This window comes from Mytilus californianus, unplaced genomic scaffold (assembly GCF_021869535.1).
Source record: "Mytilus californianus isolate M0D057914Y unplaced genomic scaffold, xbMytCali1.0.p SCAF_13, whole genome shotgun sequence".
NCBI classification, from domain to species: Eukaryota; Metazoa; Mollusca; class Bivalvia; order Mytilida; family Mytilidae; genus Mytilus; species Mytilus californianus.
The window spans coordinates 531,722-558,386 of NW_026262615.1; the positions used below are offsets into that span (position 1 = coordinate 531,722).

General features: G+C 33.3%; 1 protein-coding gene across 13 annotated transcripts in view; it reads right to left on the reverse strand.

Moving 5' to 3' along the window:
* LOC127722974 (uncharacterized) overlaps positions 1–26,665 on the reverse strand; it is a 436,121-nt gene that overhangs the window by 361,533 nt on the left and 47,923 nt on the right. For 11 of the 13 annotated variants that reach the window (XM_052229363.1, XM_052229367.1, XM_052229368.1 and 8 more), the window contains exons 5-9: positions 23,927–24,241; positions 22,373–22,678; positions 18,294–18,505; positions 17,110–17,212; positions 5,574–5,657 (exon numbers count right to left, since the gene is read on the reverse strand). In XM_052229363.1, the coding sequence (XP_052085323.1) occupies positions 5,574–5,657; positions 17,110–17,212; positions 18,294–18,505; positions 22,373–22,678; positions 23,927–24,241 (1,020 nt within the window). Of the gene's footprint in view, positions 1–5,573; positions 5,658–17,109; positions 17,213–18,293; positions 18,506–19,819; positions 20,126–21,373; positions 21,689–22,372; positions 22,679–23,926; positions 24,242–26,665 lie in introns of all 13 variants that reach the window. The other 2 variants (XM_052229361.1, XM_052229362.1) reach the window with 2 other exon arrangements.

Here is a 26,665-nt window from a genome sequence, read left to right on the forward strand (position 1 = left end):
ATTAAAATCATAACAGATACCCTAATAATGAGTGAGGCCAAATTTGGTTTAATATTGGCCCTGTAACTTAATAAAAAAATCCTGGTGGCCATCCTGAACAGTAAATCAGCAACTAAGTAGCCACAATTCATCAGCACCTCATAAGAAACATTTATGCCATGTTTGGTTTCATTCCATTCAGTGCACCTCTAGAAGAAGCATTTGTATGTATTTCCAATAGGGTCCTATGTTAAACTAAGTCCCCCGCTGGCGGCCATCTTGGATGACGGATCAGCTTCAAAGTAACAACAAATGGTCAACACCTCAAAAGGAACATTCATGCCATGTTTGGTTTCATTCCATTCAGTGGTTCTCTAAAAGAAGACATTTGTAAATATTTCCAATAAGGTCCTATGTTAAACTAAGTCCCCCCAGGCTGCCATCTTGGATTATGGATCGACTTCAAAGTAACAACACTTGGTCAGCACCTCATAAGGAACATTCATGCCATGTTTGGTTTCATTCCATTCAGTGGTTCTCTAAAAGAAGACATTTGTAAATATTTCCAATAAGGTCCTATGTTAAACTAAGTCCCCCAGGCTGCCATCTTGGATTATGGATCGACTTCAAAGTAACAACACTTGATCAGCATCTCATAAGGAACATTCATGCCATGTTTGGTTTCATTACATTCAGTGGTTCTCTAGAAGAAGTTCAAAATGTAAAAAAATAACGACGACGACGGACGACGAAGACCGACGACGGACGCCAAGTGATGAGAAAAGCTCACTTAGCCCTTTAGGCCAGGTGAGCTAAAAATATTAGTTATTGTAAAATAATTTAAAATAACATGAACATTCCTTTTTATTAAATTATTTGTTTGATCTCAAGGTGAACCAATCAAGATCACATGTCATCTTCAATGGTATGTGACATATTGTTTTGAGGTGATAAAACCATATACTAAGGCCACACCAATTTGATGTTCCTCCGACACCTGCTCCAAAAAATATGGTATGAGCGAGCAAATTTTTTTATATCTTTTGTTTTTTTCTTGAAAATGAGTTTTTTTACAGGCGAGTGCTCTACAAGAGAAGTGAGTTGATAAATTGTGTGATTCAGAAGTTGTACAATTTATGTACATATCATAACTGGTTTACTTCATAGAACAAGAGGCTCATTAGAGCCTGATATCGCTCACCTGTAACTTCAGTTTCAGGCATTTGACTTATCTGTAGATCTTACTTTGCTGAACAATTTTGTCATTTACACTTTCTCTCTTTTTATAATAATATTAAAGATAATATATAACCCAAAACTGTAAAATTTCCTAAAAAATAACTATTTCTGGACAGTAACCCAACAATAAGTTGTCCTATTGGTCTAATGATTACTTGACAGGTAGATCTAAACCTGTTTAACACTTTCACCTATGTCAGTTTTGCTCTTACTGCTTTAGTTTTTGAGATGAAAGACAAAACTTCATTTGACCCCTATGTTTTATTTTTAGAAACTGCCGCTATGTTTTTTAATGGGACAAATCCCTAAATACATTCTATAAACTAAATACCCTAAGGAACATTCAATTAAAGTTTTTAAGTATTTGGCCTAGTAGTTTCAGAGAATAAGATTTTTGAAAAAGTAATTAAGACTTTCACAAATGTTAAACAAAAAACGTTTAAAGGGCAATAACTCCTCAAGGGTCAATTGACTATTTTGGTCATGTCGACTTATTTGTAGATCTTACTTAGCTGAACATCTATTGCCATTTATACTTTCTCTCTATCTATTATATTATTAAAGAAAATAACCAAAAACAGTAGAATTTAATAAAAATAAATTATTCCAACAGTAACCCAACAATGGGTTGTCAAACTTGTCTGAAAATTTCATAACAGATAGATCATGACCCATTGATCACTTTAACTCCCTTTCACTTTTGCTCTAACTGCTGTAGTTTTTGAGATATAAGACAAAAACTGCTTTTGTCCCCTATGTTCTATTTTTAGCCAAGGCAGCCATGTTTGTTGATGGATCAAAACTTCAGATATAATTTATAAACTAAATACCTTAAGGAACTTTCAGTTAAAGATTAGAAGTCTTTGGCCCGGTAGTTTCAGAGAAGAAAATTTTTGAAAAAGCAATAGACTTGCATGAAAAAATGAAAAAAAATAAACGTTTCAAGGGCAATAACTCCTTAAGGAGTCAATTGACTATTTTGATCATTGGACTTATTTGTAGATCCTACTTAGCTGAACATTTTTGCCATTTACACTTTCTCTCTATCTTATAATATTAAAGATAATAACCAAAAACAGTTAAACATTTTATAAAAATAAAAAATTTCGGACAGCAACCCTACAATGGGTGGTCCAATTGGTCTGAAAATTTCATAGCAGATAGATCTTGACTTATTCATCTCTTAAAACTCCATGTCACTTTTGCTCTAACTGCTATAGTTTTTGAGACCCCTATGTTCTATTTTTAGCCATGGTGGTCATGTTTGTTAATGGATCAAAACTTCGGATACAATTTATAAACCAGTTACCCTAAGGAACATTCAGTTAAAATTTAGAAGTATAAGGCCAAGTAGTTTCAGAGGAGAAGATTTTTAAGTGTTAGCAAACTTGATGAACAAATTGTGTAAAATTGTCTTTAAAGGGCAATAACTCCTTAAGGGGTCAATTGACAATTTTGGTCATATTAACTTTTTTGTAGATCTTACTTTGCTGAAAATTTAGTGGCAGCAACCCAACAATGGGTTGTTTGGTTCGTCTGAAAATTTCAGGGCTGATAGATCTTGACCTATTGAACATTTTTATCATGTCAGATTTGCTCTAAATGCTTTAGTTTTTGAGATATAAGCCAAAAACTGCATTTGACCCCTATGTTCTATTTGTAGCCATGGCAGCCATGTTTGTTGATGGATCAAAACTTATGCTATGATTCATAAACGATATACCCTAAGGAACATTCAGTTAAAGTTTGAAGGTATTTGGCCCAGTAGTTTCAGAGGAGAAGATTCTGGAAATAGTTTACGACGACAACGACAGACGACGGATGATGACGGACGCCAAGTGATGGCATCAGCTCACATGGGGCACTAAAATTGAGGAAAACACAAATGCTCTAATGCATATAGTTTGATTTATTGGTGCCTGTACCATATCAGACTTGCTTGTCTTGCTGTGGTTTATTAATTTAATTAATTAATTTCAAATCAGCTTTTGTCTGCGTGAATTTTCATTTAAATCCATATATATATTTAGGAAGTATAGCAACCACTGCAACTTCATTTTTTATATAATAAAACTTTTTTGTAATTCATATCTGTTCTTATAGTACTCTTCTTTAGGATGAAGTTTGTATGAAAGCCGTTCAAGGGTTTTACAAGAAGAATTATGCTCGTTAGGTAAATGACACAAGTTGAATAAAATTAAAATATATGTGTATGTATCCAAACAAATGCCCCTGAAAGATATTTGATAGTTGTTGTCATTATACGGTAATGAATCTAATGATTGTTTATTTGCTGCTTAACATCCAATTGGAACTTTTCATCCATATTCAAGTTCAAAATAATGAGCATGCTGAATATTTCTTGCTTTGTATAAAAACAACATGCTTAGCAATATAGTTAGATTGCTACATGTAGATCCCAAGGTATCGAAATGTTCCCTTAAAATGCCTGTCACCCCATTCAGATACATTATTCTGACAGAGCAAAATACTCTTTCCTTTTACTCCTAATCATCTAAATCTCTTTAGCTTTTCTAGAAGTGATAGAACCAATTACACACCCCTAATTATGACGATATGCCAATCACAATACCATCACCTTGGTCTCGTTGGTACTCTTTAAGTTCCCCTTAACAAAAGACAAGTTCTTCTTGCATGACTAAAGACTAACAGGGGAATATGAGGTTTCATCAAAATCAAATACTTATGTGATTTTTTAAAATAAGTTCAGGGGAATTAACATTGTATTTCGTCCAAGACAGATCGGTATATCATGTTGAAACAAGGTTTTTATTTACAAATTGATCACATGGGCAATTGAAAAAAATAGAGTATTGTATACAACAGAAAAGCGTCTACGTGAAAAATTTCAAGAAGAAACTAATTTTGGAGCAGCATGGGGACCACAAATTTGAGGAAGCTGTAATTTTATTGTTATTTTGAAGTAAATTTTCTCCAAAACAGTAGCGGGAAAATCCAAAAACCTAGGAATCAAATTGGTGTGGCCTAAATATGAAAAAGCAGACAAGAAAGTATCCCCAAGATTTAAATAATTTGATCCTTAGGTCAAATGGCATGGTCACATAAAGGTCATTACAATACACAACACCACAATATAGTAATACACCTTCATACCAAGTATCATAAGTCAATGTCAAAAGAAAAAGGTTGTATTATTGGCCTATCGAGATCTTATTGTGCATGCCAATTTGCATGGGTATGTAAAAGAGTACATGTACGAAAATAGTTCTTTCTGAAATCTGTATAGAAAAGAAAAATATGAACTGAATATAAGAACAAGAGTCATGATTGAACTACGCTGGAAGTCTTTCAGATAAAGGTTTTACTACAATTATACTTAACATTATCAAAAATTCATGTAAATGAGGTCAAGGTCAGATCAGTCCTGAAAGACAGATTTACCAAACTCACAACTATTCCATACACAAATATTCTATACTTATCAGAACAAGAGTGAAATCGTTGAAATTTTTTGCTTGCTTTACTTATCATGATTGCAATAATGCTGAAAGTCTTTAAGATAAAGGTTTTACTACAAGTATTACATAAACTTAACATTATCAAAAATTCATGTAAATGAGGTCAATGACAGATGAATCCTACAAGACAGATCTACCAAACTTGCAACTATTCCAAACACAAATATAGTTGACCTACTACTTATTATAAGTAACTGAGACACAGACCCCATGAAAACTTAACATTGACAAATGAAACTTGAAAATGAGGTGAAGGGCAGATGAACCCTGTCTCATAGACATGTAGATCACGAAAGGATTCAATATACCAAATAATGTGATCTTATTACTATTACTATAAGAGAACAACTCATGTGACAAGTATGAGGTATTTTTTTTATTTACAAAACAGTTGTTTATCTTAGTCTGTTTATTGACAGACTGATGGTGTGTCAAAATATTGGGACGACCCTGCATTATGTCTTTCTTGAAATATATTGTGTCATGTTAATTTATCATACATCAAGTGCACCTGATTACAAGTATTTCACTTCTTCAACAAAAAAAACCAAGAGAAAAGTAAATGAATCAGGACCCCCTCCCAGGGACAGGTCAAATTTTGCTAAATATGAATTGTATAACAATGAACGACGACAACAGAATTTAGCGTTGGTAAACTTGTATTTTGTTGTCCCTGTTATGTCATATAATTATCGGCCTATATCCACAACTGACAAATTATTTGAGATAGGAAACCGTGAAAGCCTCTGAACTGACCAAATATACATAGCTGCAAATCATGTCTAAAGGGCACAGGGATGTAGTCCTTTTTGCTGTCAAGATATAAAATACATGGACTAATAATATACAATGTACCTCTAATATTCTTTGGAATAACTTCTTTCTGCTCAGCTTCTATTTTCATTATTTTCTCTTTAAGACTTGAATTTTCTTCTTTTTCTGCAATTATAAAAGAATTTTGATTATTTGGTATATTACCATGATAACATAAATTATCTGAACTCAAGGAATTTATTATAAGAAATTCTTATGCCAGACACATGTTTAAAATTGAGAATGGAAATGGGGAATGTGTCTAAGAGACAATAACCCGACCAAAGAGCTGAAAACAGCCCAAGACCGCCAATGGATCTTCAACACAATGAGAAAACCCCGCACCATGTGGCTGGCTGGGGTCGCCCCGATTTTCCGACGCCCCATTAGTCCGACACCCCTTTGGTCCGACACACCTTTAGTCCGACACCCCACTGGTCCGACACCCCATTAGTCTGACAAAAGTTAATTACTGCCATAATAGAAAATCTACTTCAGAGAATCATTGCTGACGTGGTATTTGAACTACTCTTTCTTGTACTATAAAAATAAGGAGGTGAGGTATGATTGCCAATGAGACGACTATCAACCAAAGTTGAAAAAAAGAGGATGTAAGCAATTATAGGCAACAGTACGGCTTCAACAATGAAAAAAACCCAGACCGTATAGTCGGCTACACTCTTGATTTGTATAGAGTGATAGAGGAGGGACGACATTCTAGGTGCCATGTGCAAAACATTTCATATTACGTTGTACGATTTCAGCTTCAGTTTGGCAATTTTAAATATTGTAAAAGATCGATTTGTACATGTTTTAAAATCAAATGTACTCTACTGCATTCATGGAAAATATAGCAAGTTTTCACAGAGAAAGATTTATTGATGATCGAAAATCACTTTTACATAAAAAAAGTTAATGTTTTTTTACTTTTTTTTGGTAATTTGCATCTTTGAAGATTATAATCCTTAATGGCGGGAATTTTATTCGATGTCTATAAAAGTACAAGACACAAGTTTGTGTTAATATTTCGTTAGTTCGCCAGTAGAAATCATTGAAATTTATAACAGTTAAAGAATATTGTGCATACAACATAACACATAAAAGGTCTCCTTAAGTCTCCATCCGTTGCTGCAAAGTTCGACGCTAACAAACAACGATTTTCAAATACAAGAGTGCACACGCTGAAATGTCTCGCCTTCTTTACTAATCATTGATATTATGTTGATAGTCCTAAATATAAAGCTTTATACAACTGTCACATAAACTTAACATTAACCAAGAAAACTAAACATTGACCAATGAACCATGAAAATGAGGTCAAGGTCAGATGAACCGTGCCAGGCAGACATGTACAGTTAACATTCTTCCATATAACAAATATAGTTGACCTATTGCTTATAGTTTAAGAAAAACAGACCAAAACACAAAAACTTAACACTGAGCAATGAACCGTGAAAATGAGGTCAAGGTCATATAAAACCTGCGTGACTGACATATAGATCATAAAATATTTCCATACACCGAATACAGTTGACCTATGGCATATAGTATTAGAAAAAAAGACCAAAACTCAAAAACTTAACTTTGACAACTGAACCATGAAAACGAGGTCAAGGTCAGATGACACCTGCTATCTAGACATGTACACCTTACAATCATTCCATACACCAAATATAGTAGACCTATTGCATACGGCATAAGAAAAACTGGTACGCACATATCAAATATAGTTATCCTACTACTTATTATAAGAGAGAATTTAACATTACAAAAAATCTTAACTTTTTTTCAAGTAGTCACTGAACCATATGAAAATGAGGTCAAGGACATTGGACATGTGACTGACGGAAACTTCGTAAAATGAGGCATCCATATACAAAGTATGAAAAAATAATCAAGATCTTCCAGCTTCTAAAATATAAAGCTTTCAAGAAGTTAGCTAACGCCGCCGCCGCCGCCACCGCCGCCGGATCACTATCCCTATGTCGAGCTTTCTGCGACAAAAGTCGCAGGCTCGACAAAAATGATAAATATATTTGTCAAATACGTGAATAAATACGTAATCCTTAAGCATAAAAGCTATTTTTGTGTATTTTGATTATATTCAAGATAAAATGAAAATGTTTCACCCAAAAAAAACATGCATTAAAATAGCTTTTAAAAATTGTGCATAATTTGTGTAGTGGTCAGCTCTGTTCTCTAAATGTGTTTTCTCAATTTTTATTTTTTTGTTGTTAATCTTTATTTCTCAATAAACCATTTACAGTGGAATGGTACAGAGAACACATAATATTAGTAACAAATCAACATATATGAGAGAGATGTCAGCCCGGATCACACAACCCTTTATTAACATTTCTTTCACTATGACAATTGTGTTCATATTGATCTTTCATACTTTGAAGAACTGTGTTTACCAAGCATCCTTTGTTAATAAAAGTTTGTGTGTTCCATACATATGCCAATCCACAATCATTGAATATACTCATTATACTCGATAGCCATGGAGACCCTACAATATTCAATTGATAAATCAGTTTGTATGTTATAGAGGACAGTTTCGAACTTTTACCCTCAATTAATTTTGTCCAAAACGATACAAATCTTGTTTTTATATGTATTTCGAGAGGAAACCTTCCGAGTTCGCCATATACTATAAAAGACGGTGTTGATGATTTAAGTTGTAAAATCATCTAACAAAACTTTAAGTGAACCCTTTTAATGATATCGTTGTTACCTGTGCCCCATATTTCGCAACCGTACAAAAGAGCTGGCACGACCATTTTATCAAATAGGTCCAACTGTTAGTAGACAAATTGTGTAATTTTCCTAGCTTTAAAACCTCATACATGGCTTTTAGGCCTTTACGAGAGGCTTCTTCCTTGGCTTTTTTTTAAGTTTCCATTACGGTTGAGTAAAACTTCCAGATAGTTAAAATCTTTAATTGTCTCTATAAAATTTCCTCTATATTGAAATTCTATTCCACTTGGGATTCTTCCTCTCAAAAATATTACTATTTTTATTTTGTCTATATTAACCTTTAGTTTCCATTTTTGCAATAGCTCGAGAACAAATTTAATAACTGATATTGCAAGTCAGAAGGGTTTTCAGCCATAATAACAGTTTCGACGCGTATAGAATAGCAAATAATTTAATACTAGTATAGATATCTAATTTTTCATTAAATTCTGCACTTATTGAGGTTAGGCCTTTAATGTTACAGCTTTTTCTAAAATTATCAAGATCATTTAGTAAATATCAAAAAGAAAAGGCGATAGATTTTCCCCTTGTCGTACTCCATTTAAACAGGAAAAATATTCTTATACTTCGTTGATATAAACGATTCGTGATTTTGTATCTTTGTACATGTTTACTATGGCGTTGTACATGTTCCCATTCATGTTATTTACTAAAAGTTTGTACCATAACCCGTCTCGCCAGACAGTGTCAAATGTCTTTTCGAAGTATACGAATGCACAGTACATCTTTTTCTTTTTTGATTGTAAAATATGAAAAAGAGATTGCAATACAAACAAATTATCTAATGTGGAGTAATGTTTTCTAAACCCACATTGATTTTCACATAAAATTAAAAATTCATCAGAGAACTCTGTAGGTATATCATTGAGGACTGCGGTAAACAATTTTCCTATGCAACTTTAAAAGGTTATTTTTTAAATTTGTAAAGATAAATGAAGAATGAGTACACTATTTATGATTCCATAATAAATAAAATTTGGTCTGTGATTTGCAAATAAAGAATGTGACGGGGTTAATTGTTTGTGCGCGCTCAACCCTCCCCTAACCTAGGACAGTGGTGATACAGCACAACATAAGTCTTTTTGAACAAACCTGTTGTTCAGTGGTTGTCGTTTGTTGATTTAGTTCAAAAGTGTTTCTCGTTTCTCGTTTTTTTTAATATAGATTAGACCATTTGTTTTCCTGATTGATTTGTTTTACACTAATCATTTTGGGGCCCTTTATAGATTACTGTCCGGTGTGAGCCAAAGCCGTGTTGAAGGATGTACTTCGACCTATAATTGTTTACTTTTTGCACATTGTGTTTTGTATGGAGAGTTGTCTCATTGGCACTCATACCACATCTTTTTATTTCTATATAAAAATCAGTTGAAAATGGCTTAACTTATCAGATCGATACAAAGCAGAAAAGCATCAAACATAAACACAGATCGTACGTGGCAGGGCATTTTTCATCCCTCATCCCTAACAACAAAAGGGACACAAATTACAGATCTGAGAGAACTCGCAGTGTTACTGACAGCTAGTTCAAAGCCAATAACAACTAATAAAAAATCATGTATCTTAGACTTAAATATTAATTAGTTTACATCCAACATCCAATGGATTTATTTAGTGTCAAGACTTCATTAACAGTCAGAGAAAAACTTGACTTTGTGCAATTCTGATATAAAATTAACAGGTTGTAGTACCGTTAAAGTGCATATGTGTACAACACATCTATTCAGTATGATTTTAATTTACTGATAATCAAATCAATATTTGTACCAATAAAAACAACAAAAACAAAATTCAAAGATCTATTTACAGTGTTGAATTGAACTTTTAGAATAACTTTATTTTAAGGATTGATAAGTTTACCCGGATCGTATATAATATCCGGGGCTCAGTGAACAACATCACCGTAAAATTTAAGATGTGCTATTCCGTCTGAAATGTTTTTTCACATGTACAACCGAACTTGCAAACCAATTCTTAGTATCTATGGAAGAATTTAATACAGATTTTAAGTAATTTGTGGTAACGAAATCCCTGACTTAATAATTTACCAGTAATATACATAGATTACGCTAGTTGAAATCCAAAATGGCATTACAGACATGGACATAACGAACGAATTGGGATATATAAACACTGTAAGATTGTGCCAGAGGAACATCACCGTCCAAAAAAGGATAATTAACAATAGGGAACAAAAAATCATCCCTTTTGTCGTAACTTTTGGTGCAGAGTTTCTGGGGTAAAACTTGAATATCTAAGTCTAGGAATAGACACTTATTGCTGTTAATATTTGATATATTAAAAGAAAGTTGCTGTGGTTAAATTTCGACAGTATATCTAGAGAATTCTTGATTATTTAACGAAAAGTATCAATAAGATAAATGTTAGTGTTTTTGAATTTAGACGGGTCTTTACTTAGTTTGGCCATTAACTGTAATTCATAGAAATACAGGAACAAGTCTGCTATTAAAGGGGCACACTTGGAGCCCATAGATATACCTACAGTCTGTCGATAAACTTTACTACAGTCTGTCGATAAACTTTATTGCCGAAACGTAAATAATATGTGAAAATTTATGGCTGTAACCATCTCATCACTCTTACAGTAAGTTTATCTATAGCATATTTACCTTTCTCGTTTGAGAAAAAGGCTTTTAATATATGAGTTGCAGCAAATAAATTTGCAATTAGATTTATCGAACGACCATTTAATATGTATTTGTTTTAGTTTGATATGATTGTGTGGAAGTGCAGTAATTTAACTCAAACATCAAAGAAATGTTTTACACTCCAAAAAATGATTAACTACACTTTTTTCATGTTATATTACAAAATTAATGATCAGTTCTTTGATAGTAGTTAAGGAACTAGTTAAAAGCACTGACATTCTAGTAGTAAAACACTTGCTAGAGGACGAGATGAAACGAAATTTTACGGTTTTTATAATTTAATTAACCAAAACATAGTGGGGACCTTCAAATGGTCCTAAGAGGTCTTACGCTGAGCTCTGGTTTTGGATGATTATTTACTATATGAATAATGAATGTAGTTGAACGTATATTAATCACATTGTTTAGCGCTTTTTCGTCCGGTACGAACACAAAACGCTTTTGCGAGTACTTGAATTTTGTTTTTAATCCTACTAGACAATCAAATAAATACCAATCTTGTACAAATAGCCATTTGCATGTATCATGTGTATATTCATAAGCGATAATATTTGCAATTGCATATTCATAAAACAACAAACCTTTTTTCCATTACATAAGTATTTTCAGTCATGTTCTTTGATGCAATTTTTAAAACACAAGCAAACATGCGACATGAAAATAACACTAACACCCCACACCACTTCTCTTTACATTGACACAGGCATGTACCTGTTTTAATCATTGCTACTTTCCAGCGCGTTTTGTTGTTGTTGTGAACTTGTATACTCAAAACAGATTTCTTCCGGAGAATGCACCAAACTTTACAAATAGAATTGAGAATGGAAACGGGGAATGTGTCAAAGAGACAACAACCCGACAAAAAAGCAGAAAACAGCCCAAGGCCACCAATGGGTCTTCAACATAGCGAGAGAATCACGCACCTCGGGGCAGGCTTCAGCGGACCGTTAAAAAATGTGTATACTAGTTCAGCGAAAATGAAAAAAAAGTTCTATTTGGTTTACCAGTTTTCCCACTGTCTTAAGAGTCCAAGGAGTTAACTTTAAATAAATCACTCTTCAATTAACTACAAACATTGTTGCATAAAGAAAAACTAATTTGACATTTTTCTCAAAAAAATTCTGTACGCTGAAACAAGCATCCCACATACAATATGTAGGCAGTAAAGCCTAATTGGAGCCTTACCGGTAACTTTCTTAATTCTCTATTTTGGGAGAGATACACAGTTGCGTATCTTCATGTTAGTGATTCGACAAAATTCACAACGTATATTTAGTTTGACAAAATGTTCACAACAGTTAGATTGATACTCATGTTTAGGGAGCTACCATTTGATTTTTATGGGGGGACTAGGATGAAAAATGCTGTCCTGCGTTTTTATTTTTCCCTCTATTCGGTCCTGCTTTTTTATTTTTCACTCTATTCAGTCCTGGCTTTTTTTTTTAGTTTTTTAAAAATTGTCATTCTGCCTTTTATTTTGCAAATAATCTCATCCTGCCTTTTTTTTTTACTCAAAACTCCTGTCCTGCCTATTTTTTTCAAATTTCATCCTAGCCCCCCCCCCCCCCCCCCCCCCCCCCCCCCCCCCCCCACCTCCCCTCCCCCCAACCCCCCATAAAATTCAAATGGTAGCTCCCTTAGTCACACAAGACATGAGGTCCGTGTCTCTGTCATTCTATGTGTTGTTTGGGTAAATATAACCAACTATTTTCACTAATACAAGTCTACCAACCAACCTTGATAAATATCATTACATGTTCTTAGTCAGTCGATGGACAAGTTCAAGTGAGTGTTTTAATATATATATATATAAAATGCACCCAATGGTGAATTGGGAATAAAAATATTGTCATTTTGGTCTTCTTCTGACTGGCAGTAGACCCTTGCTAAAGTTGGGCGTCCGTTTGGTTGTGCGGGATGTAAAATTTTCAACAACTGTCAGAGTGGGTATATTCAAACTGATGCCTCGTGTAGAGGGGCCGTCGGTGACCTGTTGTCTGAGCCTGTGGCAAGTTGAAATAATATGCTTTTTGTTTAAAAAAAAGAGAAAAATCCCAAATTTACAAAATCGACAGTATGGTCATAATGACACGAAAAAACAACAAAGTTTTATAAATCTTTCTACTATTAACGCCAACCTAATGTTTTTTAAAGTTGAATTTATCCAGATTGATCCACTCCATCTTTAGTGAAAGTATGAAAAAAGTTTAATTGTGAAAATGTGATTTTTTCATAATAAAAGACCACAAATGGGTAAAAATTGATGTAAAATGGGAAAATCATTAAAAAAAAAATACTTTCAAATGGCCGTAACAAAACAAGAAGTGCATGCTGAAATGGATGTCTTTCTTGTTTTACTAACCAAGATTCTTTTAATTTTAAAAGACTTAAAGATTGTGATTTCACTACAAGTATCAAATACACTTTACATTATCAATGACACATGACTATAAGATCAAGGTCAGATAAACCCTGCAGCAACAGACATTCTGTATGTATGTGCCTGTCCCTAGACAGGAGCCTGTAATTCAGTGGTTGTCGTTTGTTGATGTGTTACATATTTGTTTTTCAATAATTTTCTTTTTTTTACATAAAGGAGGCCGTTAGTTTTCTTGATTGTTTTACATTTGTCATTTCGGGGCCTTTTATAGCTGACTATGCGATATGGGCTTTGCTCATTGTTGAAGGCCGTATGGTGACCTATAGTTGTTAATGACTGTGTCATTTGGCCTCTTGTGAAGAGTTGTCTCATTGGCAATCATACCACATCCTTTAGAAGGATAGAGCACTCGGCTTACCGCATCGAGTGTCTCACAGCTAAGTTGGCATCTGATCATGAGGTGTTCGCCATAGATTGACCTCCTGATTGAATTCGTCTAAATTACATGCCAGGTCAATCTCATATGTCTCAAAAAATGTTTTTTTTTTCGTTTGTAATATTCTTTACAACACGAGGAAGCAGATACTGCGCAAAGAAGTGATTTTCTGATGATATCAGACGCGACTCCAGTTCCATTATCATGTGGTCTATGAACGCAAAATATGATGAGACTTCCCAATACTGTTTTGGCGTGTTTGTAGGGTGATTGGCTCTGGTAGTCTGTCGATCACATTGCCTTGTCATATTTTCAATGATATCGAAGGGTTCAGATAAATCGAATTCCGATTGGTATATCTCATTCCAAACAGATTCATCCCTTCGTTCAGCTCGTAACAACTCAATAACAGTTCTACATTCTTGTGTAGCCTCCAACAGATCACAATCGATACCTTGCAGGTATTTCGACAGATATACCGTAATCTGTAAAATGTGCTCTGAAACTACAAGAGCAATAACAAATTCAAATCTTGTAATAGATCAAGGTACTGTTCGGCTTTGTCATCTCCATCATCTCGCAATCGTTCATGATTTAAATATTCTTTCATTTAAAAGTTTTGAAACCAAATGCCATTATTTAATGTCATTTAATCAATATAAAGAGAGATAACATCATGAACATACATATGTATATGTGTTTCCTTTAAATATTTTATCTATAATTTTTTTTTTTGCCAATTTTTTTTTGCATGCCGAATCGATGTGCACGCAACTGCGTGTTGACGTATAGGGAGTTACGCGCCTGCTCAGTGGGACATAAAAATCCTGTAAGACAGACAAGTACACCCTTCAAATATTCCAAACACTAAATATGATTGACCTATTGCTTATGGTAATATAAAAACAGACCAAAACACAAAAATGTAATGTTGACCAATAAACCATGAACATGAGCTCAAGGAAGGATTGTACCTGCCAAACAGACATGTACTCTTTACAATCATTCTATAACCACACATAGTTGACCTACTGCTTATAGTACTTGCAAAAAACAGACCAAAACACACAAAAAAACTTAACATTGACCAATGAACCATGAAAATGAGGTTAAGGTCAGTTAAAAAATGTCAGACTGGCATGTACCCCTTATAATCATTCCATACACCACATATAATTAACCTTCTGCCTAAAGTATCTGAGAAACAAACTTAACAATGGAACTTAAACCTTGATCACCGATCCTTGTAATGAGGTCAAGGTCAGGTGAACTCTATCTGACGAACATGTAGATGTTGCAAGAACCAATCTACCAAATATAGATATCTTATGCATAATATGTAAAAAATGTAAAAAAATTCACATGACATAAAAAACAACATTTTTTTTCAAGCATATCCTGAAACATGAAAATGAGGTCAAGGACAAAGGACATATGACTGACGGAAACTTTGTATCATAAGTTATGTGCATACTAATTATGAAGCATCCAGTTCTTCTACACTGATTTATAAATCTTTATACAAATAGTTTAAGCAGCGGGCTCCTGATAAAAATCCTTAGGTCTCACATTCTGTGACTTTCCTCCCAGGCGAAAGAAATCCTCGTCAAAGATACCAAAGACTCATTCATTCAAATCTTTAAGAAAATAAGAAAAAGAATGTGTCTGAGGATACGAATGCCCCCACTCAAGCTTTGCAATTGAAAGGTAAATAGCTCATTGTCCAAACTCAAACTCTGTCAATGTATTTTTATTCTTACAATTGTGTACGAGTTAAATGAAATTTGTATGAGGAAAACTTGCATTACAGTTTAGAATTTTTTTTACAATTTTCCAAGTCATAAAGGGACATAAAGCGTATAACTCTAGAACACTTAATGGCTCAATGCCCTAATTCGAACTCTGTCTGCCAATTTTGGTTCTCTAAGCATTGTATATCAGTTTCATAAAATTCGTAAGGGTTCCGCGGAACACAGTGTCTCGCCTACTTTTGCTGTTAATCGCAGGCTCAACAAAAATGAGGAAAACAATTAATAAAAATATTCCTCTCTATACTATCTTTTGATTGTAAGTAGCTTCTGTTCAAGTTTGGTAAAAATCCATGATAGTTTATGAATCTAATTAATGTTTTAAAAACTTAAACTGCAGACTGTATGTAATGTTAACTGGAAGAAAAACAAAGTCCATTTATAAGTAAAATGGAAAAAATGGAACAAAATTTTAACAAATTTTCCTTCTAGATACTAGCTTTTAATCATAAACAAGCTTCTGTCCAAGTTTGGTACAAATCCAGGATAGTTTAAGAAAGTTGTTAAAATTTTAAAAAACTTTAACCACAGAGTGAATGTAATGTAAACTGGCAGAAAAACTAAGTCCATTTATAAGTTAAATACGGATAAACTGGATTTTTTTTATTAATTTTACTTCTGGATACTATCTTATGATCATAAACAAGCTTCTGTCCAGAACTGGAAGAAAAACAAAGTCCATTTATAAGTAAAATGGAAAAACTGGAACAAAATTTTAACAAATTTTCCTTCTAGATACTAGCTTTTAATCATAAACAAGCTTCTGTCCAAGTTTGGTACGAATCCAGGATAGTTTAAGAAAGTTGTTAAAATTTTAAAAACTTTAACCACAGAGTGAATGTAATGTTAACTGGCAGAAAAACTAAGTCCATTTATAAGTTAAATACGGAAAAAATGGAATTTTTTTTTTACAAAATTTACTTCTGGATACCATCTTATGATCATAAATTAAACAAGCTTCTTTCCAAGTTTGGTACAAATCCACGATAGTTTAAGAAAGTTATTAAAATTTCAAAAACTTTAACCACAGAGTGAATCTAATGTAAACTGGCAGAAAAACTAAGTCCATTTATAAGTAAAATACGGAAAAAATGGAATTTTTTTTTTACAAAATTTACTTCTGGATACTATCTTATGATCATAAACAAGCTTCTGTCCAAGTTTGGTAGAAATCCAGGATAGTTTAAAAAAGTTATTAAAATTTGAAAAACTTTAACCACAGAGTGAATATTTGTGGACGCCGCCGACGGAATGTAGGATCGCTATGTCTCGCTTTTTCGACAAAAGTCGAAGGCTCGACAAAAACTGGATGAGGAAACTTTAATAAGTTAGAGCGTAAAAACGAAAAAAAATTGCAATGTTCCAAATCATAAAGGGGCATAACTCTAGAACAGTTAATGACTTAATGCCCAAATTTGAACTCTGTCTGCCAATTTTGGTTCTTAGTCTTGGGTATTAGTTTCATTAAATTTGGGACGATAATTAACATTCTTCAACTATAGTAAAGTCATGCCACTAAGGTTACCTTTTAAACCATAAAGAATCTTTTTAACCTGTTGTTGCATCACAGTGCTCATTGTGGTTTCTTTAACAACAGGATCATTCTCTCCACTGATTCTTCCCAATACCTGTTCACAAATCAAACTAACTATTAAATTGATTATAAAGAATACATGCTTTGTCTATATTCCCCTTTGTGTTTCTTTGATACATATGACGAGGCTCGAGACATACATCCTGTCATTGTGTTATTGTGCTATTGTAAATTTTTGTATTCTTGTCTTTCATTTTTGTTAATGTGCTTTGTCTATATGCCCTTTTGTGCTTCTTTGTTACATATTTGTTTGTTTTTAAAGTGATTAAGGTTATAACACAATGTTGACTGCTGTACCCCTATTTTTTACATTTTTACCTATTATGTCTGTTTGTTTTGTTCACACATCGTTGTCAATATAATGGAGTTTGATGCGACTGTCATACAAGTGAGAGGTTTAGCTAGCTATAGAACCAGGTTCAATCAACCATTTTTTACATAAGGAAATGCCTGTACCAAGTCAGGAATATAACAGTGGTTATCCATTCGTTTGATGTATTTAAGCTTTTGATTTTGCCATTTGATTAGGGACTTTCTGCTTTAGATTTTTCTAGAGTTCAGTACTTTTGTGATTTTACTTTTTATATTCCAAACATGAAAGCACTACTCATCCCTTTCTCTTATCCTATGTTTTTTTCTTTTTACTGTATCAAAAATGCAAAGTCCGTAACTATCCTTTAACTAACGCCTGGTATTTCTATGTCCCATTCACTGCGTTGCACAGGATTAAAATTTCAAGAAATGCTGAATACAAATAATGCTTTCAAAATATAAAATGTGAGTTTTAATTTTTGCATAACCTGTCATGTGCAATTTAGCCTATAATAAAAACATAGCAAACATATCTGAATTTCTGTATTGATTTAACTTGTCCTTGTAGTCTAACATGTCTAAAGAAGATACATTGAAAACGAACAAAGCACAATTAAGATTGACCTATAACAGCCCTGTTGTTCACAAGGAATTTTTATGAAGAATCTTAAATACATTATTTCCAAATCAGATTCAAATTGAGCTTGTAAATTCAGAGTTGACAAAAATGTCCAAGTTAATGGATAGCATATAGAAAGTGATGGCAAATTTCACAGTTGTGTAAACTACAGGGAATGACTTACTACTTTCACTGTTTGAACAAATTGGTGATATTTATCTAAATCCATTGATGACATTTTAATGATCTCTTTATACCAGTACTGCAGTCTATATAAGTCTGCTGCTAAACTGGTATCATGGCTCTCTGGTTCTGTATTTGGAATCTGCACAGCTTTAACCATAGACATTAATGTAACCAGTGCCTGGAATCCTGGTCTGGTTGTTAGTGTAGGTACTGTAATAAAATATACCTGATAGATAAACTCACTCTATGATATCTACCACAAAAAAATGTTTGGTCGGTTTCAAGTGAATATATTTGTATTAAGTCCGAGTTACTGTACAAGTTGCTGTCAATATGTACAGTCCACATCGATTTGATTGGAGATGTCATTTAACTTTTTACATATTTTTTTTTCAAATGCACATTCAGAACCTGTTAATGTGAAAATATCATACAACTGACAATGCTAGAACTAATTGCACACTAATTGTACAACTGATCAAAAAGTAGTTTAGGAGATACCTGTACTGTATTTTAAGAGAGGCCTATTAAAAGAGAGGCGAAAGATACCAAAGGGTCATTCAAACTCACAAGTTGAAAATGAACTGACAACGTCATGGCTAAAAAAGAAAAAGGCAAACAGATTTGATTTTAATTTGCCTTTTCTCCATTCAAATGTAAAATGAACAAAACATTCCATATAAGTCATTAGTTTGGTCTCATTAATCGATACTTCCATGAAAACATTATCCTTGTTTTGGCATCTAAACAATAGGACTCCTTAGTCAAGCTGCCTGGGTTAAACACAAACATCAAAAGTTTTTAAGGCTTTGTGCAAATTTGAGAACAAATTAATATGTGATTTCTTTAAATAAAAAACAAATATTCACATTTCTCCCCTGAAAGTCTCCTTTTTGTCAAATGTTATTCATTTCTGAAATGTAATCATAGCATAAAACAAGCTTAAAATACAATATGGTTATCATATAACAATTAAAGTAATGTTCTTTTCTATCTTTTCAACCAATAGCCCTATTCTGAAAGGATATTGTCCTGAACATGCATGAAATATTTGCCACTGGATGTAAAGCAGACAACAATCTATCAATCAAAAGGATATAATAATAATGTTGTTTGTCAATTCTTGTCTGCCGATCTTTGCTAATTTATAGTTTAGGCCAGACTTATAAATATTTCTATATTTTTTTTATTTACACAGTTCATTGTTTAATCATCTATCATGTCCATATAGTGGCAATTTTACCGTTGGTGACACACAAAGCTTACATTTTTGGAGACCAAACCCATTTTGATATGTATGTATAATACACAGTTTATAATGTTTAACAGTGCTTCTGATAAAACTACAGTTGTTGACCAAGTACGACAGAAAGATTACCCTTCTTGTGCCCCTAATTAATCTGATCCATGTTACGAGAGCATTGCTCACTATTCTCTTGGACATTTTTAGATGATTTAATTTGAATTATGCATGCAGCTGTGCATTCTGTGTAAATACATAGATAGTTTATAAAATAACTGAACCTGTTTGATTTAATTCATCTTGGTTAATGTCAGTTGATTCCAAGTCAGAAGCCAGTTCTGTGTTAGCTGAGAGAGGGTCCTCCTTGAGAGCCTCCAGAAATAACAGATAATCTTGTTCACTTCTGATCTTAGCTATTAGTTTTCTATTCATTTCAGCTGACACTCCACTGGAAGCTATATCTGCATGGTCATCAGGTTCTAAAACTCCCTTTGATATTAATGAATCAATGACATTTCTTACATCAGATAAATTCTGAATCAGATTGTAGTAGTTCTTTTGTAACCTGACTGAATGGTTCCCTGTAACTAAATCAAAGAAAAGGAATTAACAGTCATATCAAATTAAGCTATGACTTTTCATTTTTTTAGTTAGATATTGAGTACAATTATCATGATTATGAGACACTAAAAATATCAATGCAAGATAGATTATTTTTACGGTGTTTATAGAGCATGTTAAGATAGCTTATACAACAGCGTCAAGTGTGGTTCAATATTTTTCAATTGAGACAATTAAATGTTCATCACTTTTTTTCAGTACTAACATTGATTTTGTTATTAATCAATTAAACATAACTAAATATGTACTCCAATATAGAATACACTCTTACAATCCTACATCCTGTCAATACTTGTATCTTGGCATTGCACAAGGTTGCCTGTTTTAACAGACTTCTTAAGATTTTTTACATATAATTAAATCAGTTGGAGGTGTACTGATTGATTAGTTAGTCTTAAAAACAATTCATTCATCTATTTATAAAGTACTCTTCGGTCGGTACTTTGTGTCTTTAGTCTTTTTGTTTTTTGTGCTTTGTGTTGATCTGAATGATCATGCCCTTTTCGACAGATTTTTAAAGTTTGTTCTTATGGTGTGCTTTTACACCAAATCACACCTTGTGAAACTGCATATGAGATTTATTTAAAGTTAGTTCCCTTGGGTAAATTTGAGCAGTATAATTAAAGAATTTTGTATTATTTAATGCAAAATGATATTGAGGTTATGGCAAGGGTCCTTACATTTATCAATTAAATGGAATTTAGACCAATCATTTCTAAGTAAATTGTGGTTAATGATAATACAGGAACAGGTCTACTATTAAAGGGGCACCAGTGGTACCCATAGTAGTATGGGACCCTGTAATTTAGTGGTGGTAGTTGGTTGCTTTCTTCATATTTGTTTTTCTTTTTTTTGGCAGTTAGCTTTCCAGTTTGAATTCGGTTTTTGTCATGTTTGGTCTTCTATAGCTTTCTATACATTGCTCATTGTTGAAGGCAATAGGTTTTATACCTATAATTTCTTGCATCTAAATCATTTGGTATCTGGTAAATAGTTGTCTCATTGGCAATGACACCACATCTTCTGATTTTTGTATTAAGTCCTTTTCCTTTACGACTTTTTATTGTACCTATTGTAAGTCCACTATTCAAGATAAAGGCATTCCCAGGATAAATAAGGGGGAATTGAAATTTCAAAAAACCAGTTTTGTCTCATTGGCATTTGTTAGACACTGCTTTTCATACAAATAATCAGAATGAAAACTAAGAACTCACTACTTGATTTAACTTTGGAATGTGAAACATCTTCATAATGGGAAAGTTGTTGGCCTTCCATACATTCTATCAGGTCTGTAGAACAAGTAGGAGACTCTTTTAGGACCTCTAATAATACACTGTAGGAATCTTGTGGTCTTTGAATAAGAAGGTCTAAAATACATTTGTTGCGGTCAGATGGCTTTGGATGTTGTTCTATTTCTGCTCTATCTTCAATCCTAAAGATACATTTGGAAATCAATAGATCAAGGACGTCCTTATCTAGAATGGTGTCTTGTATTATCTTATCATAGAAATGGTACAATCGGTTGTGAGCTGGAAAAGAAATAAAACATGTGGTTACCATGGTGATTTATATAGATATATATATATGATAGTTTGGTCCATTATGGCGTCCTGAAAATATGATACAGTCTGTGAAAACCTAGAAATTTAAAAAAAATAGCAATCATGAACCATCTTGTCTTTTTGGTTTTTATTAAAAAAACATGTGAAATAACATACGGATGTGGTAAATTCATTATTTATGAGTTTGCCATTTCTTTAAAGAAACAAAAACCAGAGAGATGATCTAGTGATCAGATACCCCTGCCTGCAGCAACTGAGAGATCATGATTGTGTTTCTGTAGCAACTTACTGTGAATTTCTGGTTGAATTTTTTATATTTTATGAAAAATACTTCTGTTAAGGGGTAACAAATCTGGAAACAAAAGAAAACCGTTGGTGACACACAAAGCTTACATTTTTGGAGACCAAACCCATTTTGATATGTATGTATAATACACAGTTTATAATGTTTAACAGTGCTTCTGATAAAACTACAGTTGTTGACCAAGTACGACAGAAAGATTACCCTTCTTGTGCCCCTAATTAATCTGATCCATGTTACGAGAGCATTGCTCACTATTCTCTTGGACATTTTTAGATGATTTAATTTGAATTATGCATGCAGCTGTGCATTCTGTGTAAATACATAGATAGTTTATAAAATAACTGAACCTGTTTGATTTAATTCATCTTGGTTAATGTCAGTTGATTCCAAGTCAGAAGCCAGTTCTGTGTTAGCTGAGAGAGGGTCCTCCTTGAGAGCCTCCAGAAATAACAGATAATCTTGTTCACTTCTGATCTTAGCTATTAGTTTTCTATTCATTTCAGCTGACACTCCACTGGAAGCTATATCTGCATGGTCATCAGGTTCTAAAACTCCCTTTGATATTAATGAATCAATGACATTTCTTACATCAGATAAATTCTGAATCAGATTGTAGTAGTTCTTTTGTAACCTGACTGAATGGTTCCCTGTAACTAAATCAAAGAAAAGGAATTAACAGTCATATCAAATTAAGCTATGACTTTTCATTTTTTTAGTTAGATATTGAGTACAATTATCATGATTATGAGACACTAAAAATATCAATGCAAGATAGATTATTTTTACGGTGTTTATAGAGCATGTTAAGATAGCTTATACAACAGCGTCAAGTGTGGTTCAATATTTTTCAATTGAGACAATTAAATGTTCATCACTTTTTTTCAGTACTAACATTGATTTTGTTATTAATCAATTAAACATAACTAAATATGTACTCCAATATAGAATACACTCTTACAATCCTACATCCTGTCAATACTTGTATCTTGGCATTGCACAAGGTTGCCTGTTTTAACAGACTTCTTAAGATTTTTTACATATAATTAAATCAGTTGGAGGTGTACTGATTGATTAGTTAGTCTTAAAAACAATTCATTCATCTATTTATAAAGTACTCTTCGGTCGGTACTTTGTGTCTTTAGTCTTTTTGTTTTTTGTGCTTTGTGTTGATCTGAATGATCATGCCCTTTTCGACAGATTTTTAAAGTTTGTTCTTATGGTGTGCTTTTACACCAAATCACACCTTGTGAAACTGCATATGAGATTTATTTAAAGTTAGTTCCCTTGGGTAAATTTGAGCAGTATAATTAAAGAATTTTGTATTATTTAATGCAAAATGATATTGAGGTTATGGCAAGGGTCCTTACATTTATCAATTAAATGGAATTTAGACCAATCATTTCTAAGTAAATTGTGGTTAATGATAATACAGGAACAGGTCTACTATTAAAGGGGCACCAGTGGTACCCATAGTAGTATGGGACCCTGTAATTTAGTGGTGGTAGTTGGTTGCTTTCTTCATATTTGTTTTTCTTTTTTTTGGCAGTTAGCTTTCCAGTTTGAATTCGGTTTTTGTCATGTTTGGTCTTCTATAGCTTTCTATACATTGCTCATTGTTGAAGGCAATAGGTTTTATACCTATAATTTCTTGCATCTAAATCATTTGGTATCTGGTAAATAGTTGTCTCATTGGCAATGACACCACATCTTCTGATTTTTGTATTAAGTCCTTTTCCTTTACGACTTTTTATTGTACCTATTGTAAGTCCACTATTCAAGATAAAGGCATTCCCAGGATAAATAAGGGGGAATTGAAATTTCAAAAAACCAGTTTTGTCTCATTGGCATTTGTTAGACACTGCTTTTCATACAAATAATCAGAATGAAAACTAAGAACTCACTACTTGATTTAACTTTGGAATGTGAAACATCTTCATAATGGGAAAGTTGTTGGCCTTCCATACATTCTATCAGGTCTGTAGAACAAGTAGGAGACTCTTTTAGGACCTCTAATAATACACTGTAGGAATCTTGTGGTCTTTGAATAAGAAGGTCTAAAATACATTTGTTGCGGTCAGATGGCTTTGGATGTTGTTCTATTTCTGCTCTATCTTCAATCCTAAAGATACATTTGGAAATCAATAGATCAAGGACGTCCTTATCTAGAATGGTGTCTTGTATTATCTTATCATAGAAATGGTACAATCGGTTGTGAGCTGGAAAAGAAATAAAACATGTGGTTACCATGGTGATTTATATAGATATATATATATGATAGTTTGGTCCATTATGGCGTCCTGAAAATATGATACAGTCTGTGAAAACCTAGAAATTTAAAAAAAATAGCAATCATGAACCATCTTGTCTTTTTGGTTTTTATTAAAAAAACATGTGAAATAACATACGGATGTGGTAAATTCATTATTTATGAGTTTGCCATTTCTTTAAAGAAACAAAAACCAGAGAGATGATCTAGTGATCAGATACCCCTGCCTGCAGCAACTGAGAGATCATGATTGTGTTTCTGTAGCAACTTACTGTGAATTTCTGGTTGAATTTTTTATATTTTATGAAAAATACTTCTGTTAAGGGGTAACAAATCTGGAAACAAAAGAAAAACAATCAAGTACCATAACTCTGAATAAGTCAAATGAAAACTATGAAAATTGAACCAGTTTGAACAAATTGGCCTTCATTTTTCATATCCTTAATACAGTATACCACATTCTCACTTAGAAATTAAACAAGAATGTGTCATTAGTACATGGATGCCCCACTCACACTATCATTTTCTATGTTCAGTGGACCGTGAATTTGGGTCAAAACTCTAATTTGACATTAAAATTAGAAAGATAATATAATAGGGAACATTTGTACTAAGTTTCAAGTTGATTGGACTTCAACTTCATCAAAAACTACCTTGACCAACATCTTTAACCAAAAACTTTAACCTAAAGCGGGACAGACAGACAACGAACCAAGGGACGAATGAACGGATGCACAGACCGAAAAACATAATGCCCCTAAGTAGGGCATAAAAATAATCTTGTTGGTGGAGCACAGGGATGGAAATTAGCAAGTGCCCAGCAGCATATGGCCCCTAAAATTTGAGGTGTGCTTACATTTTTATTGATCATATAACAATAGTCCACCAAAATATTGACAATTTCAATTTCCATCCCTAGAGCATATATAATATGGATTCAAAAATAAATTAAGTTACGTTATCAATAGATAACAAAGCATGAAATTGTAATTATCAATAATCATTCATAAAACTGGTGGCTAGAAGTTTACATTTTAAGTAATGACTGACAATGACTGACAGAAATTTGTAAATTATTAAAAGATGATCGAAAAAAGTTGCTTCACCAACTCATAATTTCGGACCAAAATAATGAAAAAAGATGGAAAAATTGACAAATTTCTAGAAACATGGACGAAAATTAAATCTATTCCTACTTCAGGCTAATATATTTATGAATATGAAGCATATCAAATTATGTTTTATACTTTTAAATATCATACCTTTATCAATGCATACCTATTACATTTACTTTAATTATTGAAGTTAAAAAAAACACCTTTACAGGGCCGTTAAATGGGGTTCCAGTGGCGGATCCAGAGGGAGGGGGGTTCAGGCGGTTGGAAACCCCCCCCCCCCTTTTTTTTAGACAATCAATACATTTGAATGGGGACATATGGTTGGAACTCCCCCTTTTGAAAATGGCTGGATATGCCCCTGGGTTCCTGGCTCTACTCCTTAAATATTCATTTGTTCTATTTGAAGCCTTGTGGTCATATATATGTTAAACAGGTAATTGTTTTAAACACAAGACCACACTCTCTTTCAAAAGATGTCAAATATCAATTGGAATTAACCATCGTACATATTTACTTTCTCGATGAATTATTCCTTCTATCTAACTTTCAAATACCATCTGACAGTATACACTCAGCTTGGGCTGATTTGTTTTCGTAGATGACATGAGAGGAGATTTAAATATAAATCTAATAAAATTGAGAATGGAAACAGGGAATGTGACAAAGAGACAACAACCCAACCAAAGAGCAGAAAACAGCCCAAGGCCACCAATGGGTCTTTAACACTGCAAGAAAATCCCGCATCAAGAGGTGGACTTCAGCTCGCCCCTAAACAATAATGTTTACTAGTTCAGCGAAAATGGACGTCACACTAAACTCCGAAACATATAAATGAACTAAAATTTAAAAAAACATACAAGACTAACAAAGGCCAGATGTTCCTAACTTGGGACAGGCGCAAAAATGTGGCGGGGTTAAACATGTTTTGTGACTTCTCAGATGTTAGAATAGGTAACAGAAGCCAAATGACAATGATACATAAATTAACAAAGAACTACTAGCAGTTACTGACATGCCAGCTTCAGACCCTTACCGAAATATAATCCCTGCGGCAAACATTTGCCGCAAGTTTGCAGCAAACATTGCCGCAAGCTTGCAGCAAACATTTGCTGCAGACTTGCCGCAACCATTTTACCATGCAAATGAAGGTTGCGGCAAGCTTGCTGCAAACATAAGTATGCAAATTAGATTTGCTGCAAGCTTGCGGCAATTGTTTGCTGCAAGCTTGCGGCAATTGTTTGTTGCAAACTTGCGGC